Genomic DNA, 22,511 nt, shown 5'->3' with positions numbered 1-22,511 from the left:
TGGTATTTGTGATCCTTGGTATTCTAAGTAGTTACAAAGCTTGGGGATTCTTCATTCTAATGTGGTTAGGACAACGTTGACTGGCTTGGTCAAGGATAATGATGGTTTTTCCTCGATTGGAGGTTTTCTAGGGTAAATCATGGGTACATGATTTATGCGTATGTATGTTGCTATATAATTATTTTTCTTCTTGCATCGTTTTCATTATTAACACCTATATCACATAACATAGTATGATGGCCATGCTATCCAAAAATAGTAAATACAAAAGATATGGTTTATGTAGTTAGTTATAACAACAACTAAGGCACAATAATCACTAATCACAGCCCAAACTCCACTTAAGTGAATAAACCCTCTACAAAGTTTAATTCGCACTAAACACTTGAAGTTCTAATATGTATATACACCCATCTTAACAACTTACACATTTCCCTCTATATTATATAAAAATTAAGGTAAAAGAAATAATTATCAAATAAATATAATGTAATAAAACTATATATATATATATTATACAAAAACAACTACTATATTACTATGTGCATTGATTATTTCATCTCTTCATGTAGCTTGTTAAAATTGTCATGCCCTCCAAATTGCATCGTGACAACGACATACACATTTCATTGGAGTGGGCAATGTCTATTAACCTTTTAAATACTTAAACTATATTTTGCTGGCCTCAGCTATCAGCAAGAGCCACCAGACAACATGAAAACGACGACAACATATAGCAAACCCACTGAATAATGGGATGCTTCTAATACTTTGTTGCCTTGAACATTGCCCTCTTTTAACTAAATCTAAGGATACAAGATACATGCCAATGTGAGATTCTTATTGATTCCAACACGTATATAATTGACAATTGACAAAGTCATGTTGTAATCGGTTTTCCCTGAAATGCTCCGAATTATGAGCGGGCGGGTTTTGCCTGTTGTGCGGTGATTTGTGATAACGAAGATGTATTTACACCAATCAAATTCTAGAATGGATATTGAAGAGGGTGCTTTACAAGGAATTACCTGAACCCAAAGCGCCATTGTCAACATGGAAGAGACAAGAGGGTTCTCTTTCCCAACCTTAAAAAAGCTGTATTGAAATCTTCCCATCCATCGTTCTAACATGCTGTATAAAATTCCTGATCAAGTTGACTAGGCCCCAATCTACACTGTATTAAAATGCCAACTCTTCTTTAGGAGCAGAAGTCATCTCTTGGAAAACTCTCAGTCGATTTCTTTTGCGATTCACCTCAACGGCCAGGCCCCACTTTTCTTCTTCTTGTGATCCTCCTCCTCCATCTTCACAATACCAAACCCACTCCAAATCTTCTACACGGGATGCTGCTGATTGACATTTCTCCCCAGTCCTTTGCTCTGTTTTCAATTCCCGAATTTCCTTTAATAACTCTTCGACACGATCCATTGACTTCGATTTTCCTTTACTGCTAATATTATTACAGTTCGTAGAATTCTTGCAGTTGTTCAACACCCCCTGCAAAAGATCCATGGCCTCCTCTACTTTCCCCTGCCTTATCAGGCAGATGCTTAGATTACAGGCCTTGTTGTCATCTGGCTCCAATACCTGTGCTTTCCTGCTTGCAATTATTCATTCAAATTAAAATACAGCACATTATTCCTATTTCTAACATTATAATTGAATAATAAAAAGTCAATCATTGATCTTGAATTGAAATCCACCTATAAACGATTTCTGCAGAACAGTAGTCATGTTGTTGCATATACGCCCATCCCAAATTACCCTGCCAACACCCATTACATTCTCTTTTAACCACTGTTATGCAGAAATACTTAAAGAACAGGGGAAGGTTGTCAATGCTATGTACCAGAATTCGAGTGGTCTCTTGCATTATGGAAACCTGAAACTTCCTTCCTTTTGACCGTGCAGTTTTGGTGGATTTCCCATTGAATGCAACTCCTTGCTGAATTAGGCGGAGCTTATGCTTCAATAGTCTAATCTGCTCATCAAATCTCCCACATTTCTGCAATACAAACGCACGACATAATATGTTATAGAGCAGAGTATATACTGTATAGTGCTTATGAATATGCGATTTGTTTGAGATTATACCTTAAAGAGATCAATGAGTACATTATCAAGAGACTCCTGTGCTTGCTTAGAACAGAGGTGTCTGAAGGACATTATGGTCTCGATGGCCTCCAATGACCGGTTCTGCTGGTTCATCACGACGGCCATATCCTTCAATGCGCTGTCAATACGGTCTCCGGCATTAATAGCTTTTCTGAACAGTGCAATGGCGCCAGCAGGATCCTTTTCCACGAGCTGTATCCTCAAAATTTCGATTAATTTGATCTTTCACACAAAAGGTATGAATAAAATAGCGTGTCCTAAGAAACATCCGACAAAATAGTTCACCTGAAGGTGCTTGGCTCTACCGTAAGGGGTGTCTCCAATGGGGACCTTGTACAGAGCATGAAAAGGATCGGTTTTCTCCTGTGTTTTCAGGAAGCCGATTGGCTTTACCTGAGCAGAAGCAGGAAACGCGTTGTCCTGCTCATAGCACAGGCTAAAGCGAGGCTCTCTTGAAGAAAACGGAGAAGACTCGGCTTCGATGGTCATTTCCTTTGATTTTACAGTCTATTTCACCGAAATGTGCAAAAAATTCCTGTGCCAGGAGTTCTATGCACAGTAAACCCCTGTTCGCTTAAACAATTTTTGCATCAGTAGTCGGCCATTAGAAATCAAACACCTTATGCTCTGCTTTTCCAGACCAGAGAACATAAATTCTCAACTAAAGATTCACGAAACTGTCTGAAATCTGGAACATTAAATAATATGAACTTAAACGCGTTAAGATTACGGTATTTAAGAAATCTCCTAGAGTCTTCAGCGCAGAAAAATTCAGAGGATAAGCACAAATTTCGAAAAGTACCTGTGGTCATTCGGCTCCGAATTAATTGAGACCTTTGGAAATCTAGATCCCAGACGGATTCTGCATTGGAAAGCATTCCCTGCGAAGCGGCAGTCGTTCCTCTGAAGATCTATGCATAGTCGTCGTCCTCGCCGGAAAGGATTGGACTGAGGAAGAGACATTGCTCCGAGCTGCACGAAATGGGAGAGGCAACAATAGATGCAATGAACCTGGACCTGATTCCGTGCATATGCATTGCTTACCGAAAGAGTCTTCCTCCCATTGGCATTCCAATCAGCGCACCACATGGGCAAGACTGCCATGTTATTTGACATGCTGGCCCCTGCCAGGTCACCACATTTGCGAGATATTCTTACTTGTGGAAACTTTTCTTGAGGTTGTTTTCCTTAGTTCCCTTTCTATTGTTTTGTTCATAATTTATTTCATTCATCCTTTGTCAAAAAATTCTTTAACTTTAATTTATGTTTTTATTTGTTTTATTCATTTTTTAGTTTTTTTATATGATATTATCTAATAGGGATTTTTAGATTTTCTTAAGAATATTAATATACATTTTTATATTATTATACTCTTTTTTTTTTTTTTGGCTTTATTATTGTTTTTTGGATTTCTAATTAATTGATTATTTAATTTATTTAAATAATAATAATAATATTTTTTAAAGATTTTTTTTTAATAAATTGATTAATTATTTTATTTAAATAATAATAATAATAATAATGTCATTTTTCCTAGACTTTTTTTTAACAAATATTAATAATTTATTGTTAAAATAGAAGAAATAAATATATAAATTTATATTTAAATTTACTATAACGTATTTTTTTACATTTAATTATTTTTCTTAGTGATTGTTGCATCTTTGTTGTTCTTACTATCTATCTTTGCCTTGATGGTGAACCTCACGAGGGCTAGAAACCATCGACCCTAAATCATTGATGTGATTTATCTCGAATTTTTTTCTTAAATCATTAATCACAAATGCTTCCATTTTGAGAAAAAATAATTAAATCAATATAAATAAATATTAAATAATAATTTTGTTACAAAAGTGTGTTTTTATTTTAAAATTAGGTTTATAGAAATTTATTTTACTTATGATTCAATGAAATGGTAGAGTTTTCACCTCCACATCAAAGTTTGAGATTTATCTTAAAAGTGTTTATGTTTTTTAAGTGTTAAAAAAAATATCATATTAGCATATATCATATCAATATGAGTTATGATTTTTTGGTTATGTGGTATTAGTAAGTCAAGGTATTTTCTTTATTAAGTTAAAAGTCTCCACAATAAAGTTGCCTTGAAAATGAATCTCCATAATTAATTGTTATGTGTTCTTTAAATGTATATATATTTAATTCATATATTAACTCTTTGTATAATTAATAATAATAATAATAATAATTATTATTATTTTTGAAAATAAATTGATAATTTAGTTAATTTTTATGATTTTTTTTAATCTTGATAATGTAAAATGTATCTGAGAGCTTCATGAATTAGGCTACTTGTGGAGACTCTCGAGGAAGCAAAACTCGAAGTCAATTTCATTGTCTCTATTGGAATGAAGGAAAATTGTGGCTTCCCAAATCGGCTGAGAGGACTGCAACGCACTAGAGAAGGCAATTGTTCTCCCATGAATAGGGTTGGTGAGAATTTGATCTTCCCAAACCATCAGGAAGATCCAAAATGAGCCAGAGAAAGCAATTGTACTATCATGAATAGGGATGAGGAGGATTCTAACTTCATAGGTATGCAGAGAGACCCATGTCATCCTCAAATTGGTTAAATTTCTTGAATCACCCCCATAGTGTAGTGTGAGTTCCACTCTCTACCAACATCACAATTAAGTAGACAATCAACCTGAATTATTCTCCCTTCATGACAATTAACACCATTAATTGTGAGAATAGTCTCCCGACTCAATGAAGTGGTCAACCGACACAATAACAGATGTAGCCACCATGAAAGTTGAACACAAGAAATTCCAGCACAATCCATGAATTTAAGCCCAAGGCCAAAGAACCCACATGCAACATAAATCTCTTCACCATTAAATTCCACAATAAGCCACCTCCTTGAGGCCATCAAGTTTTAGGAGCATGATCAAGATGTTGAATGTAGTACCATCCGACCACATCTCTTGACACATGCAAATACATTGGGAGGCAGACCTTGCAAAGCTTGCATGCTCACCATCAGCCACCTCACCCCGTATAAAGTGCTAAAAATATGAGTCGTAGACTTTATTGTTGGTTCCAATGTGAGGGATGGAGGGGATTTGGGGGAGGGGGGGCACTTCAATGTTATTTGTATGATTTTCCATAAGGGTTTGCAAAGCAGCTCTAAAAAGTGTATATAAGATAATGAAGAGAATTTGATGATGGGATGTTTCACCATCCATACAAGTTATTGACGTTGGTTTGTCTCAATTTTAAGAGGCACGCGAAATTTGCTTATTTATCTGCTTCTCTGTTTTGAAATATGAAGATATTATAAAAGGCCTTAATATGAAAGTGGTTGAGAACACCCCAAATTTTGTGAAGAAGAACTTTAAGTTGATTGTCCTTAGGAAAAGAACTTTCTATATTGATATTGAATAGTGAAGAGAGAGTCTTTCAATATTACAATCTTAGTAATCTCTTTCTTTTGCCAAATTTAACTCGAGCAAGAGGTCATAGATTTTCAGCCTTTGTTGGTTTTCTTGCCTAGCCACATGAATACTTCAACACTTGTTTTCCATTGGAATTAAAAATAAGAGGCCATAGATTTTCAGCGTTTGTTGATTTTCTTGCCTAGCCCCTGAATACTTCAACACTTGTTTTCCATTAGAATTAAGGATAAAGGCTCCCCTCCTTCCACCCCTTAAACATTTTCTATTTAAAAATACAAAATATTTATTTATTTTGAAATTTTAATTTTATATTTATAAAAATTATAATATTTTTATAGTTTTATTTAATATTTAAAAATTAAATTTTACAAATATTTTTTTACTTTAATCTTTAAAAAACCTAAGTAAATGGTTACCTCTTAAGTCTTATTATTAATAGCCAAAGCTCTTAAAGAAATCAATCATCTCAAATGTTAATAGTTCGAGTTCATTTACTCAAGTTTGGTTTTAATAAATGTTTCAATATTAAATATTTAATATATTTTAATATTTAAAAAATGTAGTTTAAAATGATTTTTTCACGATATTAGTTAACTTTAATTAAATTTCGATAGATATTTTTAAAAATTTGAATTTAAGTAAATAATTTAATTTAATTATTATATATTTTAGTTTGTTTTTAATATATTATTTAATTCAATAAAATTAGTTAGAATTGTATTTTTAAAGTATATAATTTAAATATTTTATAAATTATTTTAATAATTTAAATAGTTTGTAAATTCTTTTATAACAATAAATTTATTTATGTATTTAAAGATGTAATTTGGATAATGGTTTAGTTGTTATATATTTTGATTGGCTTTTAATATATTATTGAGTGAATTTTATTTGAAATTAGTTAGAATTATATTTTTAAATCATTTAATTCAAACCATTTAAGTGTTTTATAATAAAAAAATTAATATTAAATTTATTTTATATATTTAAAAATATAACATATATAATAAAATATTACAATTGTGAAAAAATATGTATTATTAAATTTTGAATAACATAGATACAAAACAGTTAAACTACCCATTTTAAAATACATTTCACATACTTAAATAAATAAAATGGTATTATGAATAACACAATGTTTATTACAAATTTAAATATATTTCGGAGAAACATTTAAATATAGTATAGTGAAACATTTCGTAATTGTGGTTGAGTGGATGGGTGGTATTTTCGAAATATCTCTTTGTATGTGGGGAAAGGAAAATGTGTTAAGAATGATGGGTATTATTCATTTTATTAATTTCAATCTTAATTCTTTATGATTTATTCTCATATTGGATGGGTGATTATCAAAAGTGATGATTACATTATTTAGGTTATTAATTTAAATTTAAATTATTTATACAAATGTTATATGATTTTTTTGTTGGTTTGTGTGAGAGAAGTTTTAAGTGATAATTATGTTATTCATTTTAGTTATAATTTATTTGTATTATGTTTGGGAACTTTTTTAGATATATTTTTTCTATTTAATTTGTTAAAAATATAGCAAGAATTTTTTGGAATCACAAGTTTGAGTTGAAAATTCTCCACAATCCAAGTGTCTCAAGGGTTTTTCAAGGTGTTGAATTTATATATGAAGTCAAAAACCAATTTTAAACAATAAAAAACAAGATTTGGCTCAAAAAAATTTCACTGAATTTCCACCAAAAAATTCCGAACATAGAATGTTTAGACACCACCTTTATTTTATTGAATTCGATCTTAATCTTTTACTATTGTGAATAACAAACATAAAATATACTCTTTAAGTTTATGAAAAAATCGTCATTAGTGATTAATGATTTTCAGCATGGTCAAGACTTAAGCCATAATTGTTTTGGAAAGGCGACTTTTTGGAGAAGACTCATTTATATGGGAAAAGCCTTATAACTGATAATTATGTCATTCATTTTGTTAATTTTAATTTCTCATTTTTATGAGTAATAATTGTTATGGTACAACATACTATTGAAGCTTATTAAAGAATTGTCATTAGTGAGCAATGTTCACTGGAAATGGATCTTGGTGGTGACCCACATGACCTTACATGCTACAATGTTTTACTCTACAAAATACATCTATGGAAATCCATAAATAAATGAGTATTAATGTAGCTAAACAATGACCATACATGTGAAATACTTCTGCTCACAATTTTGAAAATGCTTAAGTAAACGAGTATTGATGCGAAACAAAATCCAAACATAGAAATATATCTTCGTAGCAAAATTATGTATAACATCACATAGAAACAATCACAAGAATGTATAACACTAATATGAAACGAAACCCTTACCTTACATGTGAGACTATTTGTGACTCCAAAAACATTTATGGAAATCCAAAGCTAAATAATGATTAGCATGGAACAACATTCCAAATGGATATTCCATTATAGTAAGATGTAGTAAGTTAATAAGTGGACAAACTCACCTACATATTGGTGAAATACAAACTTGGTAAAAATTATGTAAAAGATCATAATTCCACTTCAATGATGGAAACATTGACAATAAAATTTTGCCTCAAAGATTTGTGCACATTTTAAAACACCAAAATTATTAGAATTTACAAAAAATAATGAATTAATACAAAACTTTACTTTATTAAGAAAAGATAAATTTATTAAAAATATTAAATTTCTCTATTTATTAACTCACTCCTAACAAAATACCATATAACAATAAATTAAGAATAACAATAAGCCAAAAACAATACTAAATGCATAACACCAAAATCATTAATGATATTAAATCTATATAGAGACAACATTTGCTCACATCAACCTTAAGATCTGTATCTCATTCATTATTGATATTAAAATCAGCAAAGCTTTTGATGTTAGTAAAACCTTATGATTATTCGACATCCCGGATTATTTACAACACTATGAATACAAATTTAATTATATAAATAACTAAGGAAACTTAATAATACAAATTTCTATTTTGATATTTTTTACTGATTTTTTATTCTTTAACTAAATAAAATTAAATATTCAATCAAAATTTATAACATTAAACTTTTATATATATATATATATATATATATATATATATATATATATATATATATATATAAAAGTCAATTAAAAAATTTATAAATATTTAAGAATTAATATTTTGAAATTATTTAATTTTATTTTTAAATGTCTTCACTAAAAAAATTTAATCTATGGCTTTTTAGATATCTATTATTATGCTTTGCTATTACCCCTAGCATTACCCATACATCCATATTACTTGGTCTACCATTACCAATCCTCTCTGACCACCATGTTTATAAAGGAAACCATCTTAGTAATATAAGAGTAGCAAAGTATTAGTAGGGTAAAAATTCGGTGACTAAATTTGGAAGAGGGGCTTAATATTCAAAGCACATTGATGTAAGAAGAAAATGAATTATAGTATTGATAGAGAAAGCAAGACAATGATGTGGTGAAAATTAATTGATTTTATCTTTAAAAGAATGGTGAAAGAGCTGTATTTATTACAATTTTTTGCAAAAAGTTGTTAATAATAAGATATTGAAATTACATTTTATAATCATTTGATGGAGTGCTCGGGATGCAAGGTGGTGTGGGGGTGGGTTGCCACTGACTTATAAATCTACATGCTAGTGGGACATGGAAACATGCCCCCATAACTATTTAAGCATGTGCATGAGAAAGTTTGATCCACCACTCAACAAACTGCGCAACAAATCTTCTTTTCCTATGCAATGTGAAAAAGATGGCCAAATGTATAGAACAATATGGAAATATCTCTGATCCAGATACCAAGTCGCCCAACGAGCCTATCATGCAACCTCAACTCATTGATTTTGCACTTAATAGATGTCAACTGGGAATTGACATGGGGATAGGGCTCTCTCAACTTTCCCATGGTTGGCACTTCTTATTTATACTACTGCAGTTGATATCACTCATTCCTCTCCAACTTTCTATCTAGTTTCTAAAATGGGTTTATGTTTGCTCAGGTGTCTCTTCTAGGGGGCTACACATGAAAAGTAGGTATGACTATGATGTTCCCTTAGCCCCCACATACCTCAACTTCACTTCATGCTTCTCAATACTTTCCATGCAGTTTAGATAGGCTTGGGGAGGAAATTGCTTCTCTGGATGCAGTATTTTTTATGAAAATGAAATTTTGGGGTTTTTTGTTTTCAAGTTTTCTTATTGCTCCTAATCCTCAGACCTGTGGGTTATGGTCCACATTATCTATATATTTGGGTTCCTTAAGTAACACCCTTGCTAGAAAGCACACAAATTCTCTTTATAACACTTGATCTGGGAGTAAACAAGCAATTTCCATTTCTACCTTGGATAAACAAGGAAGATTCTGGACAAAAAGAATTATAATTTCACCCTTGGGTAACGTATACAAATAAAAATTGGTCTCTGCAATTTGTTGAGGGGAGAGGGGAAATTTGTATAGTAAATCACATGAGTAAAATTATCTCACTTTCTCTCTCTTTTCCATGTGGTGACTCTTAGCTTTGTAGTTCACACACATTCTTGAATCTCTTTAGGCTCCCCCACTTTCTAGGAACCATGCAAAGCATGTGCTTCCACTCGCTAAAACGTGCTTTAGGAACACTTACTCCTTAGAAAGAATCTTGCCCATTCTCCCATACTCCCTCGAATACTCTATGTTTAAGCGGATGGTCTCTAAGCTCTTCTAAATAGTTTAAAATTTTATTCTTAATTCATTAGGGTTTGGCTTACATCTAGTGTTGTTCACGTTGTCACAAAGGTCACGTAGGTCTCTCTCACTCTACCATGCATAATGGTCTTATCGTGCACATAGATTTTGTCACGCAGAAAGATATGGAATTAAAACACAAACACATGGAATTACATAATGCAAGATCAAAACCATCAGGGATAATGTTATTAAAAAAAACACAATTACATCTCTTGGCTTCTCTGGGCCTAACGACCCTGCTCTTCATCTAATGACCACCTTTTCCAATGCCCGAAGGCTACAATTTATATTGGGAAAATGCAACATTGTGGATCACTTCAAATCCATTATTTTCTCCACAAGGCTCTCAACCTAATCCCTAAGATCTCTCACGGATCTGATTTTTCATGCTTTTAATCCTTTAAAAAATATATATTACCCCACCTTTTGACAACCGCGCCTTTAGAACTTGTTCTTGTTGATTTTCTTGGAAGTGGGTTGATGCTCCTACATCAAAATCCCAAGGTACAAAATTTATGACATATTGTCCATATGCTTATTGTTCTTCTTGTAATAGCTTCAACTTGTGAGCTGCAACACACCTCTGCAGTAACAAGTCTCCACCTTGCTACACAATACCTCACCAAACTTTCTCCTGAGTTTGGGGTTTTAACATCTTCCTAGTTATGTTCTTTGGAACCCTATGAGCACTCCTTCCTCTAGGCTATTGAAAATCTTGTCACCTTCCTCTTTTGTCACCTAAATAGAGAAAACAAATCTCATACTAGATCTTTGATCAAATTGTACCTTCTTCTACTAATTCTCCTCCAAGCTACACATAGGAATCTTTTACACTCTGATACCACATTATGAAAACAAAACTTTGGGTAATGACATTTTCAAGTTTTCTTATTGTTCAATATCCTCGAGCTTATGGGTTGTGGTCCACATTAGTTGTATGTTTGGGTGCCTTAAGTAACACCCTAGCTAGAAAGTGCACAAATTCTCTTTATAACACTTAATCTGGGAGTAAACAGGAAATATCCATTTCAACCTTAGCTAAACAAGGAAGAGTTGGGATATAAATAGTTCTAATTTCACCCTTGGGAAACGTATACAAATAAAAAATGGTATCTACAATTTGTTGAGGGAATAGGGGAAACTTATAGTGTAAATCGCATGAGTAAACTTATCTCAATTTCTCTCTCTTGACTTTGTGGCGATTGCTAGCTTTGCAACTTGCACACATTTTCAACTCTATTTAGGCTCCCCCATTTTCTATGAACCACGCAGAGCATGTGCTTCCACTCCTTAAAACATGCTTTGGCAACACTTACTACAAAGAAAAAAACTTGGCCATTCACCCATACTCTATGTTTGAGTGGATGGTCTCAAAACTCATATGAATAGTTTAAAAAAATGTTCTTAATTCACTAGAAGTTTGATTTCATCCAATGTTGTTCATGTTGTCGCACAAGTCATGCAGGCCCCTCTCACTTCTGCCATGCATAACAGTATTCTCGTGCACATAGTTTTTCGCACAAAGAAAGATATGGAATTAAAACACAAACACATGGAATTACGTAATTCAGGATCAAAGCTACCAGGGTTAATTTTATTTAAAAAACACGATTACATCTCATGAATTCTTTGGGCCTAACAATATTTCAATTCATATAATGGCCACCTTTTCCAATTCTCAAAGGCTACAACTTATATAGGGGAAATACATCATTGTGGATTACTTTGGGTCCACTATTGTTTCCATAAGGTTCTCAAAATAATCCCTAATATCCCTCACGAATATGATTTTTCACGATTTTAATCCTTTACAAAATAGATATTACTCTTCCTTTTAATCGTCGTTCCTTCCAGAACATGTTCTTGTTGATTTTATTGGAGGTGGGTTGATGCTATTGCATCATTTTTTAGTCATTCTCAGACCTCCTAGGAAATCCACCCATAGGAGGTATCAATGGTAGGAGACACAGGTTTGATTCCATTGTATATCCCTCTATGAACATTTCTAAAAGCTTCATTGTTGTAATTCTGGTGTTTTTTGTTATCCCAAGCAATTATGATGAGGATAGGTTGATGTATGAGAGTTGGTTTCCCCATAGTCACGACATGAATAGAAAATTGAGTCGAGAAAATAAACACTAGCACCCTCTAGTGGAAGAGGCTTTAATTTTCTGTGACTCTGCTCAACATTTAAGAGTCCCTTCGGTGGAAAACTTGTGTCCAAGGGGTAATTGTGTTTACCATTGGGCACATAATAATCCTTTGATGCACATGATGTCATGCCAGAGATTTTGAGTACCTAGTGGAGTGGCCTACTGCTAGGAAAGGTGACACATTCAAGCTCAAGTGAGAGTTGAATGTTCAGTGGTTAGGTGCAGAGAGATTACTCCATATCCAATTCAAGAGGAAATTGTGCAGGATGAGAGGGAAATAGATAACAAGAGACATACCCTCACAGACACTGAAGTTCTAATAGAAGTATCAAATTGGGTTCCAAATGTAGGGCATATTAGAGGATGTTATAACTAGTACATGCATATAGGGGACATTTATTGGAACCTAAAGTTACTCCTTGGCAGAGTTTTGGTGGATAGAAATGAGAGGAAGGAGGTCATTATTCTATCTATGGATTAGATTCAGTAGCACATGGAAGCAATGGGTTGAAGGCTGGGTTGTATCAAGAAGTGCATGGGCATTTATCTTGATCTAGGTTGCTCCCAAGGCAACAACAAGGAGCCCATTCCAATTGAAGTCGCTGATTTAGATAATTCAATCTAAATTTTTTTTGGTTTCTTTATTTTAAACTCTTTTATGTTTCATTTATGCAATTTTTAATGTAAAAGTGGCCAAGGATGACCAACAAATAGTCTAGAAATTTTGATCTCAAGAACTATAGTTAGTACCATATCTTCTACAATTTTCAAACAACCAAAATTTTGTGTGCATGGTTCGATCTTTCCTGTGGGAGATCAGAACATGATTTAAAATTTTAGCATGTAAACCTTTGTTTTCAAGAAATACAAAAGTATTTTCTTCACACAAAAAGAAGAAATTACATTTTATAATAATTCCAAAAAAATTACATGGAAAAAACCATAAGAGGCAAGATCACAATTTGCTACACTTGTCCTGATAAATCATCCCTACAAAATACTAGTCATGAACAACTACAATTGTTGATCAGCCAACCACAAATAGAAGTACCCTTCCCAGACAACCCAAAGGCTTCATTTTTTTTTTAGCTTGCCTTATTTGTTTTGTAAGGAATATCATTGGCCTTTTGCTATTTTTTATTTGAATGATAACAATATCAACCATCCAAGCAAAAAACCTGGTGGGGCACTCAACATAATGAATTGGTTTGTCTATATCATAAGATGAAAAAACATTAATCCTAACCTGAAGTTAGCATCGACTTTGCATTCTACACTAGGAAAAGTAAATTTATTTGGAAAAGGGGTAGCTTTATCAAGACCATAACTTGTTTCTCATTGCTTTATTTTAGTATTGTTTAGCTTGTTGGAAAATAAAATTTTGAACATTTTTGAATGCTCAATCATTAGGCATAAGAACCTTGAAAAATACATTGGAAATATCCTACCAATATGTTGGAAGTCCATGATATAAATGTTGGGTGTGTGTTATATTATTTCCATGACTATCCCTACGCTACCCCTTCGTTACATTGAGCGTAGCGGAGGGGTCATAGGGGGGCGGTAGCCCTCTGCATAGGGTCTAGGGCAATGCCCCAAGATTTTTTTTTGACCCTATATTAGGTGGGCGAACCTGCCTATGGTTTTGCGCATGGATTTTTCACATGGTTTTGAGCATGATGGTTTTCTAACCATTGTATCTTGTAGATCCAGTGAAAGGAACTACGGTTATGTTCTAATCTGGGGTTAATGGATTAGGGTTTTGGCAGTCCCGTTTTTGGATCCAGGGGAAAATCTATGTGTATATATGTTTTATGTTTTATGATCCTGTCATTGTTTATTTTTTGTTTTTAGAATTTGTTTGTAGGTAATTTATGTATATAGTTAACACCTACATTTGGTATCGATGTTGTTTTGGCTTCAAGAGGACGCCTTTGCTACTAAGGGGTTTTTCTTGGGCTTGTGGTAGACCTTGTTCAGTGGGAGATCTATGGGATCTATTCTTGTGGTGAAAGAAGATGGCGAGCAGTGGAAAGATAGAGATTGTGATATTTAATGGTCAAATTTTTGAGTTGTAGAAAGTAAAGATGGAGAATCTGCTAGTGGATAAAGATCATTGGATTGCAGTAGATTCAGGTACTAAACCAAAGGTAATGTCCAATGAAGACTGGAAGAAATTGGATCTTAAGGCAAAGAGCACAATACAGTTGTGTATCTCAAATTCAGTATTGTTGAATGTATCAGGGGAAGCTTTGGCGAAGGCTTTGTGGGACAAGTTAGGGACTTTGTACCAATCTAAGTCTATAGTGAATAAAATGTTCCTACAGAAAAAGTTGTATAACCCGAGGATAAAGGATGGAGACTCTATGACAGAGCATCTGAATACCTTTTATATTATGGTAAGCCAGTTGTTATCTTTTGATATTAAAATTTTAGACGAAGATAAGTGCATCAGTTTCTATGTTCTCTACTAGATTCGTGGGATAGTCTGGTTGTTGCAATAGGTAGCAATACAACTATGTTGGGTCCCTATAATACTAGTGATTACCCCATTAATATTGTAGTTGCATCCCTTATTAATATTGTTGTGCCCCTATTATCCCCATATTGTTATTACTGTGCCCCATAGAATCCCTCTATTGTTATTTTTGTGGCTTTATATTATTATTGTTAGGTCGGATGGGTTATATTGTGACTCTTTAGACTCCTATATATAGAAAGGAGGTTTTGTCATTTGTATCATCCAAGAATTTTTCATTTATGTAATGTAAAGGAGGTTTCCCCCTCGAAGAGGCTGAATTCTAAGGCGTTGATCTATCTTTTCTATCTTTTCTTGAGTTGGTTTCATAACATTTGGTATTAGAGCTTTGGATTCTAGGGTTTCGCTGCTCCAAACAGGTCATCGTGGCATTTTTGTTACAACTTTTTTTCTGCGACGTTTCAGACGCTAAAAAAAAGACCCATTTGAGAAGAAATCGCGCTGAATATCGGGTTCGACTTTCAGAGCTGTTCGCGCTATATTTGCGGAGATATGATCTGAGGAAGTTGGTCTTCTTGTAGACTCCTGAATTTCCTTCCAAATAGGTGACCTGGGGAAAATCGTGATAACTTTCTCTCTGAGCATCGGATTGAAATTTTGTAAGAAGGTACAGAAAGAGGACAGACTGTAGTTTCTTGTATATATTTGTTGGAGCCAAACGTCTAAACAGTGACTCGTGGCACGTCGTACAAGTTCGCTCTACTGAATTAGTCTATAATCAGGTCACTGTGGGAGATTTCGCATAACTCTTCCTTGGAGAATCCAATTTGGATCAGACTAGTGGCATTGGAAAGAGGACATAGAGGGCTAATGCAGGTCACAATTTCAGAATTGGATGATCTAAAAGTACAGAGATACATCAAAGGCAATATCGAGCTCCTACAAAGTGAAAAAAGGTGTGTAGATTCTTTTAAATTTTTGCTTAAGATTGGTTTGAAAATTTATTTTGAAGGAATTCAAAGGGCATAGTAGAGCATTATTATCGGTAACTGATGCCCCGAGGAAAGAAAATTCAAACACCTAGTAAGGAACCTGAAAGCTCTAGCATGATTCATGAAGAAGAGGAAGAAATGCTACATGATATATCAAAATTACAAGAAAAAGTGCAACAAATGTCACGTTCACAAAAGCTAACAGAAGCTAAGATAAAGGGCATGGAAGCTAAGATGGACGATTTGAAGACAGATTTGAAGATAGATTTGAAGAGAGACATGGCAGATTTGAAGATAGATTTAAAAATAGACATGGCAGATTTGAAGACAAATTTGACAAATTTTCTACAAGAAATACTTACTAATGGTGAAAAGGTAGTAAAGGAAACTGATGATGTGAACAAAAGAAATGTTAATCATGATTTCATAGACTCTAATGTGGGATCAAAGACCCACCATATTCCAAAAATCGATATGAGGAAGTTTGATGGCAAGGATCCCGCAACATGGATATTACAGATGGAGCAATTTTTCGATCTCAATAATGTGCAAAACACACAAAAGGTACGTATTGCAACTTTATATTTGGAACCAAATCAGTTTGTATGGTATCAATGGCTTTGCTCTCGTAAACAAATTATCACTTGGGAAATTTTTACGGAAGAATTGACAGCACATTATGAGGATACAAAAAGCAACACTTTTTTTAGCCAATTGATAAGTCTCAAACAAAAGGGTTCAATAATGGAGCACATTGAGGAGTTCCAAAAATTGAACATAAGGGTAAAAAATATTCCAGAGGAGCATAGGATTGATGTGTTCATAGGGTCTTTAAAGGATAATATCCAACATGATGTTCGTATTTAGGAACCTGATTCATTAGAGAAGGCATTTAGGTTAGCAAGAAAAATGGAAAGCAAAATTATGGCAACCAGGAAGCATACCACTCACAACTATAAAGATGGAAGTGTTGTTGCACCTAGTCTTCAACAACCTATAAGGTTGACACCACAACAATTGGAAGAAAAAAGAGCAAAAGGGCTTTGTTACAGTTGTGATAGCAAATACACTAAAGGTCATAAGTGTGCTGAGAAGAAATTATTCTACATAGATTGCGAAGAGGAAGAAGAAAAGGAGCAAGAAAGGTCAAAAGAAGAGGATATACTCTAGGAACAAAGCCTAGATAAAGAAGAAATGAATCCTACCATATCTTGTAATGCATTGGCGGGAATTACCACTCCTCAAACCATCAAGATAGAAGGACAAATCAAGAAGAAAAAGGTAATAGTGTTGATTGATTCAGGAAGTACCCACAATTTTATTCATTGTAAGGTAGCAAAAGAATTGAATTGCTTCTTATATCCAGCACCAGAGTGTCAAGTGATGGTTGCAAATGGAGGAACAATAAATTGCTCTGGAAAGTGCCATAATATCAAGCTATCGATGGGAGAATATGTATTGACTAGACCAATGCTTTCCATTCCAATGGGAGGTGCTGATGTTGTACTAGGAGTCCAATGGCTACAATCCTTGGGTACAATAGCTTTTAGTTTTCAAGAACTTTTCATGAAATTTTCCGTGGAAGGAAAGGAAGTTGAATTAAGGGGTATTGTAGGGAAACTAGGAAAGATAATCAGCTCTAACGGTATGACAAAGCTTCTAAAAAAAGAACAAAGGGGTGTAATTGCACAATTATGTTCGCTAGATGTTTCCACATTGGAATCATCTATTTCTCCAGATCTCCAAAAAGTCTTGAACAATCATTCCAAGGTATTTGAGACTCCCAAAGGTCTCCCACCTATTCGTGATCATGATCATGCTATTCATCTGATTCCAGGAAGTGTTCCTCCAAACATCAGGTCGTACAGATATCCCTATGCCCAAAAGAATGAAATTGAATGTATGGTTGTAGAAATGCTAGAGGCTGGTATAATTCAACCAAGTCAAAGTTCTTTCTCTGCTCCAGTAGTATTAGTGCACAAGAAGGATGGATCATGGCGCATGTGTCCGGATTATAGGGAGCTCAACAAGCTCACTATTAAAGATAAGTTTCCCATTCCTGTCATTGATGAATTACTGGATGAATTGCATGGATCAATTTACTTCACCAAGTTGGATCTTCGTTCAAGATATCATCAAATCAGAATGAAGACTGAAGACATTCTGAAAACAACATTTAGAACTCATGAGGGTCATTATGAATTTTTGGTCATGCCTTTTGGCCTTACCAATGCACCTTCAACATTTCAAGGTTTGATGAATTCCATTTTCAAACCATTCCTTAGAAAATTTGTGTTAGTAATTTTTGATGATATACTAATCTACAGTAAGTCTTGGAAGGATCATGTTGAACATGTTGACAGGGTGCTACAACTATTGGAGGAGAAACAATTATATGCAAAAAGATCCAAATGTTTCTTTGGAGTACAAGAGGTGGAATATCTGGGTCATATTGTATCTCATGAAGGAGTTAAGGTAGACCCTAGCAAAATTAAAGCCATTAAGGAATGGAAAATCCCCACATCCATAAAGCATCTGTGAGGATTTCTCGGGTTGACAGGGTATTATCGCAAATTTGTTAAGAATTATGGGAGAATAGCAGCACCTCTAACAACATTATTGAAGAAAGATGCATTTTCATGGACTCCAGAAGCAACAAAGGCCTTCGAACATCTTAAAGAGGCAATGTGCCAAGCACCGGTCTTAGCTACACCAGACTTCACAAAAACCTTTATTGTGGAATGTGATGCTTCAAGAAATGGAATTGGTGCTGTTTTAATGCAAGATGAAAGACCCATTGCTTTTGAAAGTCGTCCAATCAAGGGAAAGTTTTTATACAAAGCTATTTATGAGAAGGAAATGTTGGCAATACTCCATGCACTTAAGAAATGGCGACCCTACCTAATGGGAAGACACTTCAAGGTAAAAACAGATCATGATAGCCTTAAATACTTTTTAGAACAAAGATTATCCTCTGAAGAGCAACAAAAGTGGGTCACAAAGATGTTGGGTTATGACTTTGAAATCATCTACAAAAAAGGGAAGCAAAATGTGGTGGCAGATGCACTCTCAAGAAAGGATGAGGACATGGAAGCATTGTTGTGCGCCATTTCTATTATCCAACCAGATTGGATAAACGAAGCAAGGGAGGAATGGAAGAATGACGAAGAAGTGTGGGCACTTATTCGAAACTTACAACAAGATTCCAGTACGTCTGATACATTTAGCTAGAAAAATGATTCTTTATGGTACAAAGATCGCTTATACCTCTGTAAGAATTCCCAACTAAAACAAAAGATTCTTATGGAATTGCACACTTCTCCCTTAGGAGGGCACTCAGGATTTTTAAAAACTTACCACAAGGTTAAGAAGGAATTTTTTTGGGATGGCCTTAAATCGGATATTCAAAAGTTTGTGGCGGAATGTTTGGTTTGCCAGCAAAATAAAGTTGAAACAATTAACACCCCGAGTCTATTACAACCTTTATCCATTCCAAGCCAACGTTGGGAGGAGGTTTCAATGGATTTTATCACAGGTTTACCCAAGTTTGAGGGAAAGAGTGTCATCATGGTGGTAGTTGACAGACTTACCAAGTATGCACACTTTTGTGCATTATCACATCCATTTAAAGCCAGTACAATAGCTACTGCATTTATGGAAACAATTCAAAAGCTACATGGAAACCCAAAGATTATTGTAAGTGACAGAGATCCCATTTTCACTGGAAATTTTTGGACATAATTATTTTCTTGTCTTGGTACTCAGTTAGCTCATAGCTCATCTTATCATCCTCAATCTGATGGGCAAACTGAGATAGTAAACAAATGTTTGGAAGGATACCTTCATTGCTTTGTATTTGATAAATAGACACAATGGGTCAAATGGTTGCCTCTAGCTGAATGGTGGTATAACACTTCCTTCCATACAGAAACAAAAATGACCCCATTTATGGCACTTTATGGATATCAGCCACCATCCTTCACATCATATTTAAGAGAAAATTCTAAGGTTCAAGCAGTGGAACATCACATCGAACATCAACAACAAGTCCTCCAACTCTTAAAGGATAACCTCATGTTGGCACAAAATAGAATGAAACAACAGGCAGATCAACATCGCAACGAAAGAAGTTTTGATGTAGGTGATTGGGTATTCCTACGGCTACAACCATATAAGCAAATGTCCCTCAAGCAAGCTAAGAAGGATAATAAATTATCACCAAAGTATTATGGTCCGTACAAGGTGTTGCAAAATATTGGTACTATGGCATACAAATTGGAGCTTCCTGCAGCTTCTTGATTGCACCCAGTTTTCCATGTTTCATGTTTAAAGAAGGTTATAGGCGACAAGCTCCTATTTCAAACAATATTGCCAGAACTTGACGAGGAAGGAAAAATTATATTGGAACCGGAAGCAACCACAGAAACAAGAACTCGACAGCTACAAAATCGATCAATTTCGGAGTATATTATCAAGTGGAAGAACTTATCCGCTGAAGATTCCACATGGGAGGATGAGAATTTTATACAGAAGCATCTAGAACTACTCAAGCGTTGAGGACAACACTTTTTTGAAGGAGAGGGGCATGTTGGGTCCCTATAATACTAGTGATTACCCCATTAATATTGTAGTTGCATCCGTTATTAATATTGTTGTGCCCCTATTATCCCCATATTGTTATTACTGTGCCCCATAGAATCCCTCTATTGTTATTTTTCTGGCTTTATATTATTATTGTTAGGTCGGCTGGGTTATATTGTGACTCTTTAGACTCCTATATATAGAAAGGAGGTTTTGTCATTTGTCTCATCCAAGAATTGTTCATTTATGTAATGTAAAGGAGGTTTCCCCCTCGAAGAGGCTAAATTCTAAGGCATTGATCTATCTTTTCTATCTTTTCTTGAGCTGGTTTCATAACAAACTACCTTTCAATTTGATTTAATAGTCTCATCCTTGCTATCAAAGGATATGAGAGGGAAAACTATGGAGGGCTAGAATGGAGATGCCTTGTATGTACGAGGACAGTCCCAGAACAACAACAAAAATAAGTCCTCGAGTGGGAGATCTAAATCTCCAGGAAAACCTGTAAAGGTGTGCTGGAAATGCGGAAAGGAAGGGTACTTCAAAAAGGACTATAGATCTAAATCTCCTGAGAAAGGAAAGGGATCTGATGATGCTCCTTCTATAGAGGTGAAAACCATCTCAGATGAAGGTGGGGATGTGTGCTTGGCTTCTTCTTCAAGTACACATGTAGATCATGAGGCATGGTTGATTGGCTCAGGTGCATCCTTTTAGTTCACTCCCCACAGGGATTGGTTCTACGGATATGAGAAATATGATGGTGGTGATGTCTTCTTAAGGGATGAAAGGAATGCTAGAATGATCGGTCGCAAAAAAGTCAAGTTGAAGTTGCAAGGTGGAAGGATTGGAACACTTCGGGGTATTCTACATATTCCTACATTAGCCATAAATCTAATTTTCGTAAGCAAGATGGATGACGCGGATGTAAAAACAGTGTTCGATAAATATACTTTCAAGATGGTACGAGGAGCATTGGTTTTGATGCGGGGAGTTCTGATCCGGATCTTGGGAGGAGAACCCCAAGATCTAAAATATTGAAATGGATCTTGGGAGGAGAGACCCCAAGATCTGAAAACTTGAATTGCCATAAGAAAAAAAGAGGAGAATGCCCCATAAACAAAACCACAAAGAAACTTTTTATTAAAACTGATAATAACTGTAAGGCTTACAAATAGAAATGGAAATAAACCAGCTAGGGCGATGGTAGCTTATCTATGAGAAGAGATGTGTGGCTACATGCCTCTGAACTGTAAAGGCTACATTGTGGCGGACTGATTCGGATCTTGGGGGGAGGCCTCCAAGATCTAAAATATTGGAATGGATCTTGGGGAAGAGAACCCCAAGATCTGAAAGATTGAAATGGATCTTGGGAGGAGAGACCCCCAAGATCTGAAAACTTGAATTGCCATAAGAAAAATAGGAGAATGCCCAATAAACAAAACCACAAAGAAACTTTTATTTAAAATAGTAATGGAAATAAACCAGCTAGGGTGATGGTAGCTTATCTCTGAGAAGAGATGTGGTGGCTACATGCCTCTGAACTGTAAAGGCTACATTGTGGCGGACAATCTCTCCTTTTACAAGATGTGACTTGTTACTTATAGTATTTTTCAGTTACAATACCACGGGTCAATTCCATGGGTGAATGAATACCATGGATGGATGAGTACCATGGGTTGATGCCATTTTCCATTCGGATCATTCCTCCCTCCTTAAGAAGCAATGGTCACCATTGCGTAAAGTTCCCTCCTGCAAAACCTTTGTTGAATATGAAGAGCCACTAAAGATAAGGGTTTTATGTGGTTAACCCAAAAACCTGATAAACGAAGATCCGAGGATAGAGATACCCTATAATGCTTGTGACCAACTCTGATTCTGACAGTGTTCGGCCTAGCAAATGGACTTCGATGACAAGGATTTTATGCAGTTGACCCATAACCATGATGTTGGTTGCTGATGAAGTAGCAGGTGCCTACATAGCCTGGGGTGGGAGGGCACGTCTCCAAATAACCCAAGCCGAATGC

General features: G+C 34.7%; 1 protein-coding gene across 2 annotated transcripts; it reads right to left on the bottom strand.

The window, feature by feature from the left end:
- Positions 1-554: 554 nt before the first annotated feature.
- On the bottom strand, positions 555-3,171 carry LOC149248641 (protein SULFUR DEFICIENCY-INDUCED 2-like). Of its 2 annotated transcripts, none has more exons than XM_089458491.1 (6): positions 2,918-3,171; positions 2,401-2,803; positions 2,095-2,307; positions 1,850-2,005; positions 1,704-1,765; positions 555-1,597 (listed from the first exon to the last, which is right to left on the bottom strand). In XM_089458491.1, exons 2-6 carry the CDS (start codon positions 2,602-2,604, stop codon positions 1,180-1,182), a joined length of 1,053 nt encoding a protein of 350 aa, XP_089314617.1. In that variant the 5' UTR covers positions 2,605-2,803; positions 2,918-3,171; the 3' UTR covers positions 555-1,179. The 2 variants fall into 2 exon arrangements, with proteins under 2 accessions (XP_089314617.1, XP_089314618.1); XM_089458492.1 differs by having other exon boundaries at positions 2,401-2,681.
- Between the last annotated feature and the right edge of the window lie 19,340 nt (positions 3,172-22,511).

This window comes from Pinus tabuliformis, chromosome 7, assembly GCF_031772625.1.
Source record: "Pinus tabuliformis cultivar Carrire ecotype Pingquan chromosome 7, CPIR1, whole genome shotgun sequence".
Taxonomy (NCBI): domain Eukaryota; kingdom Viridiplantae; phylum Streptophyta; class Pinopsida; order Pinales; family Pinaceae; genus Pinus; species Pinus tabuliformis.
The sequence above is the reverse complement of the archived record's forward strand: the minus strand, read 5'-3'. Positions and strand labels throughout refer to the sequence as shown.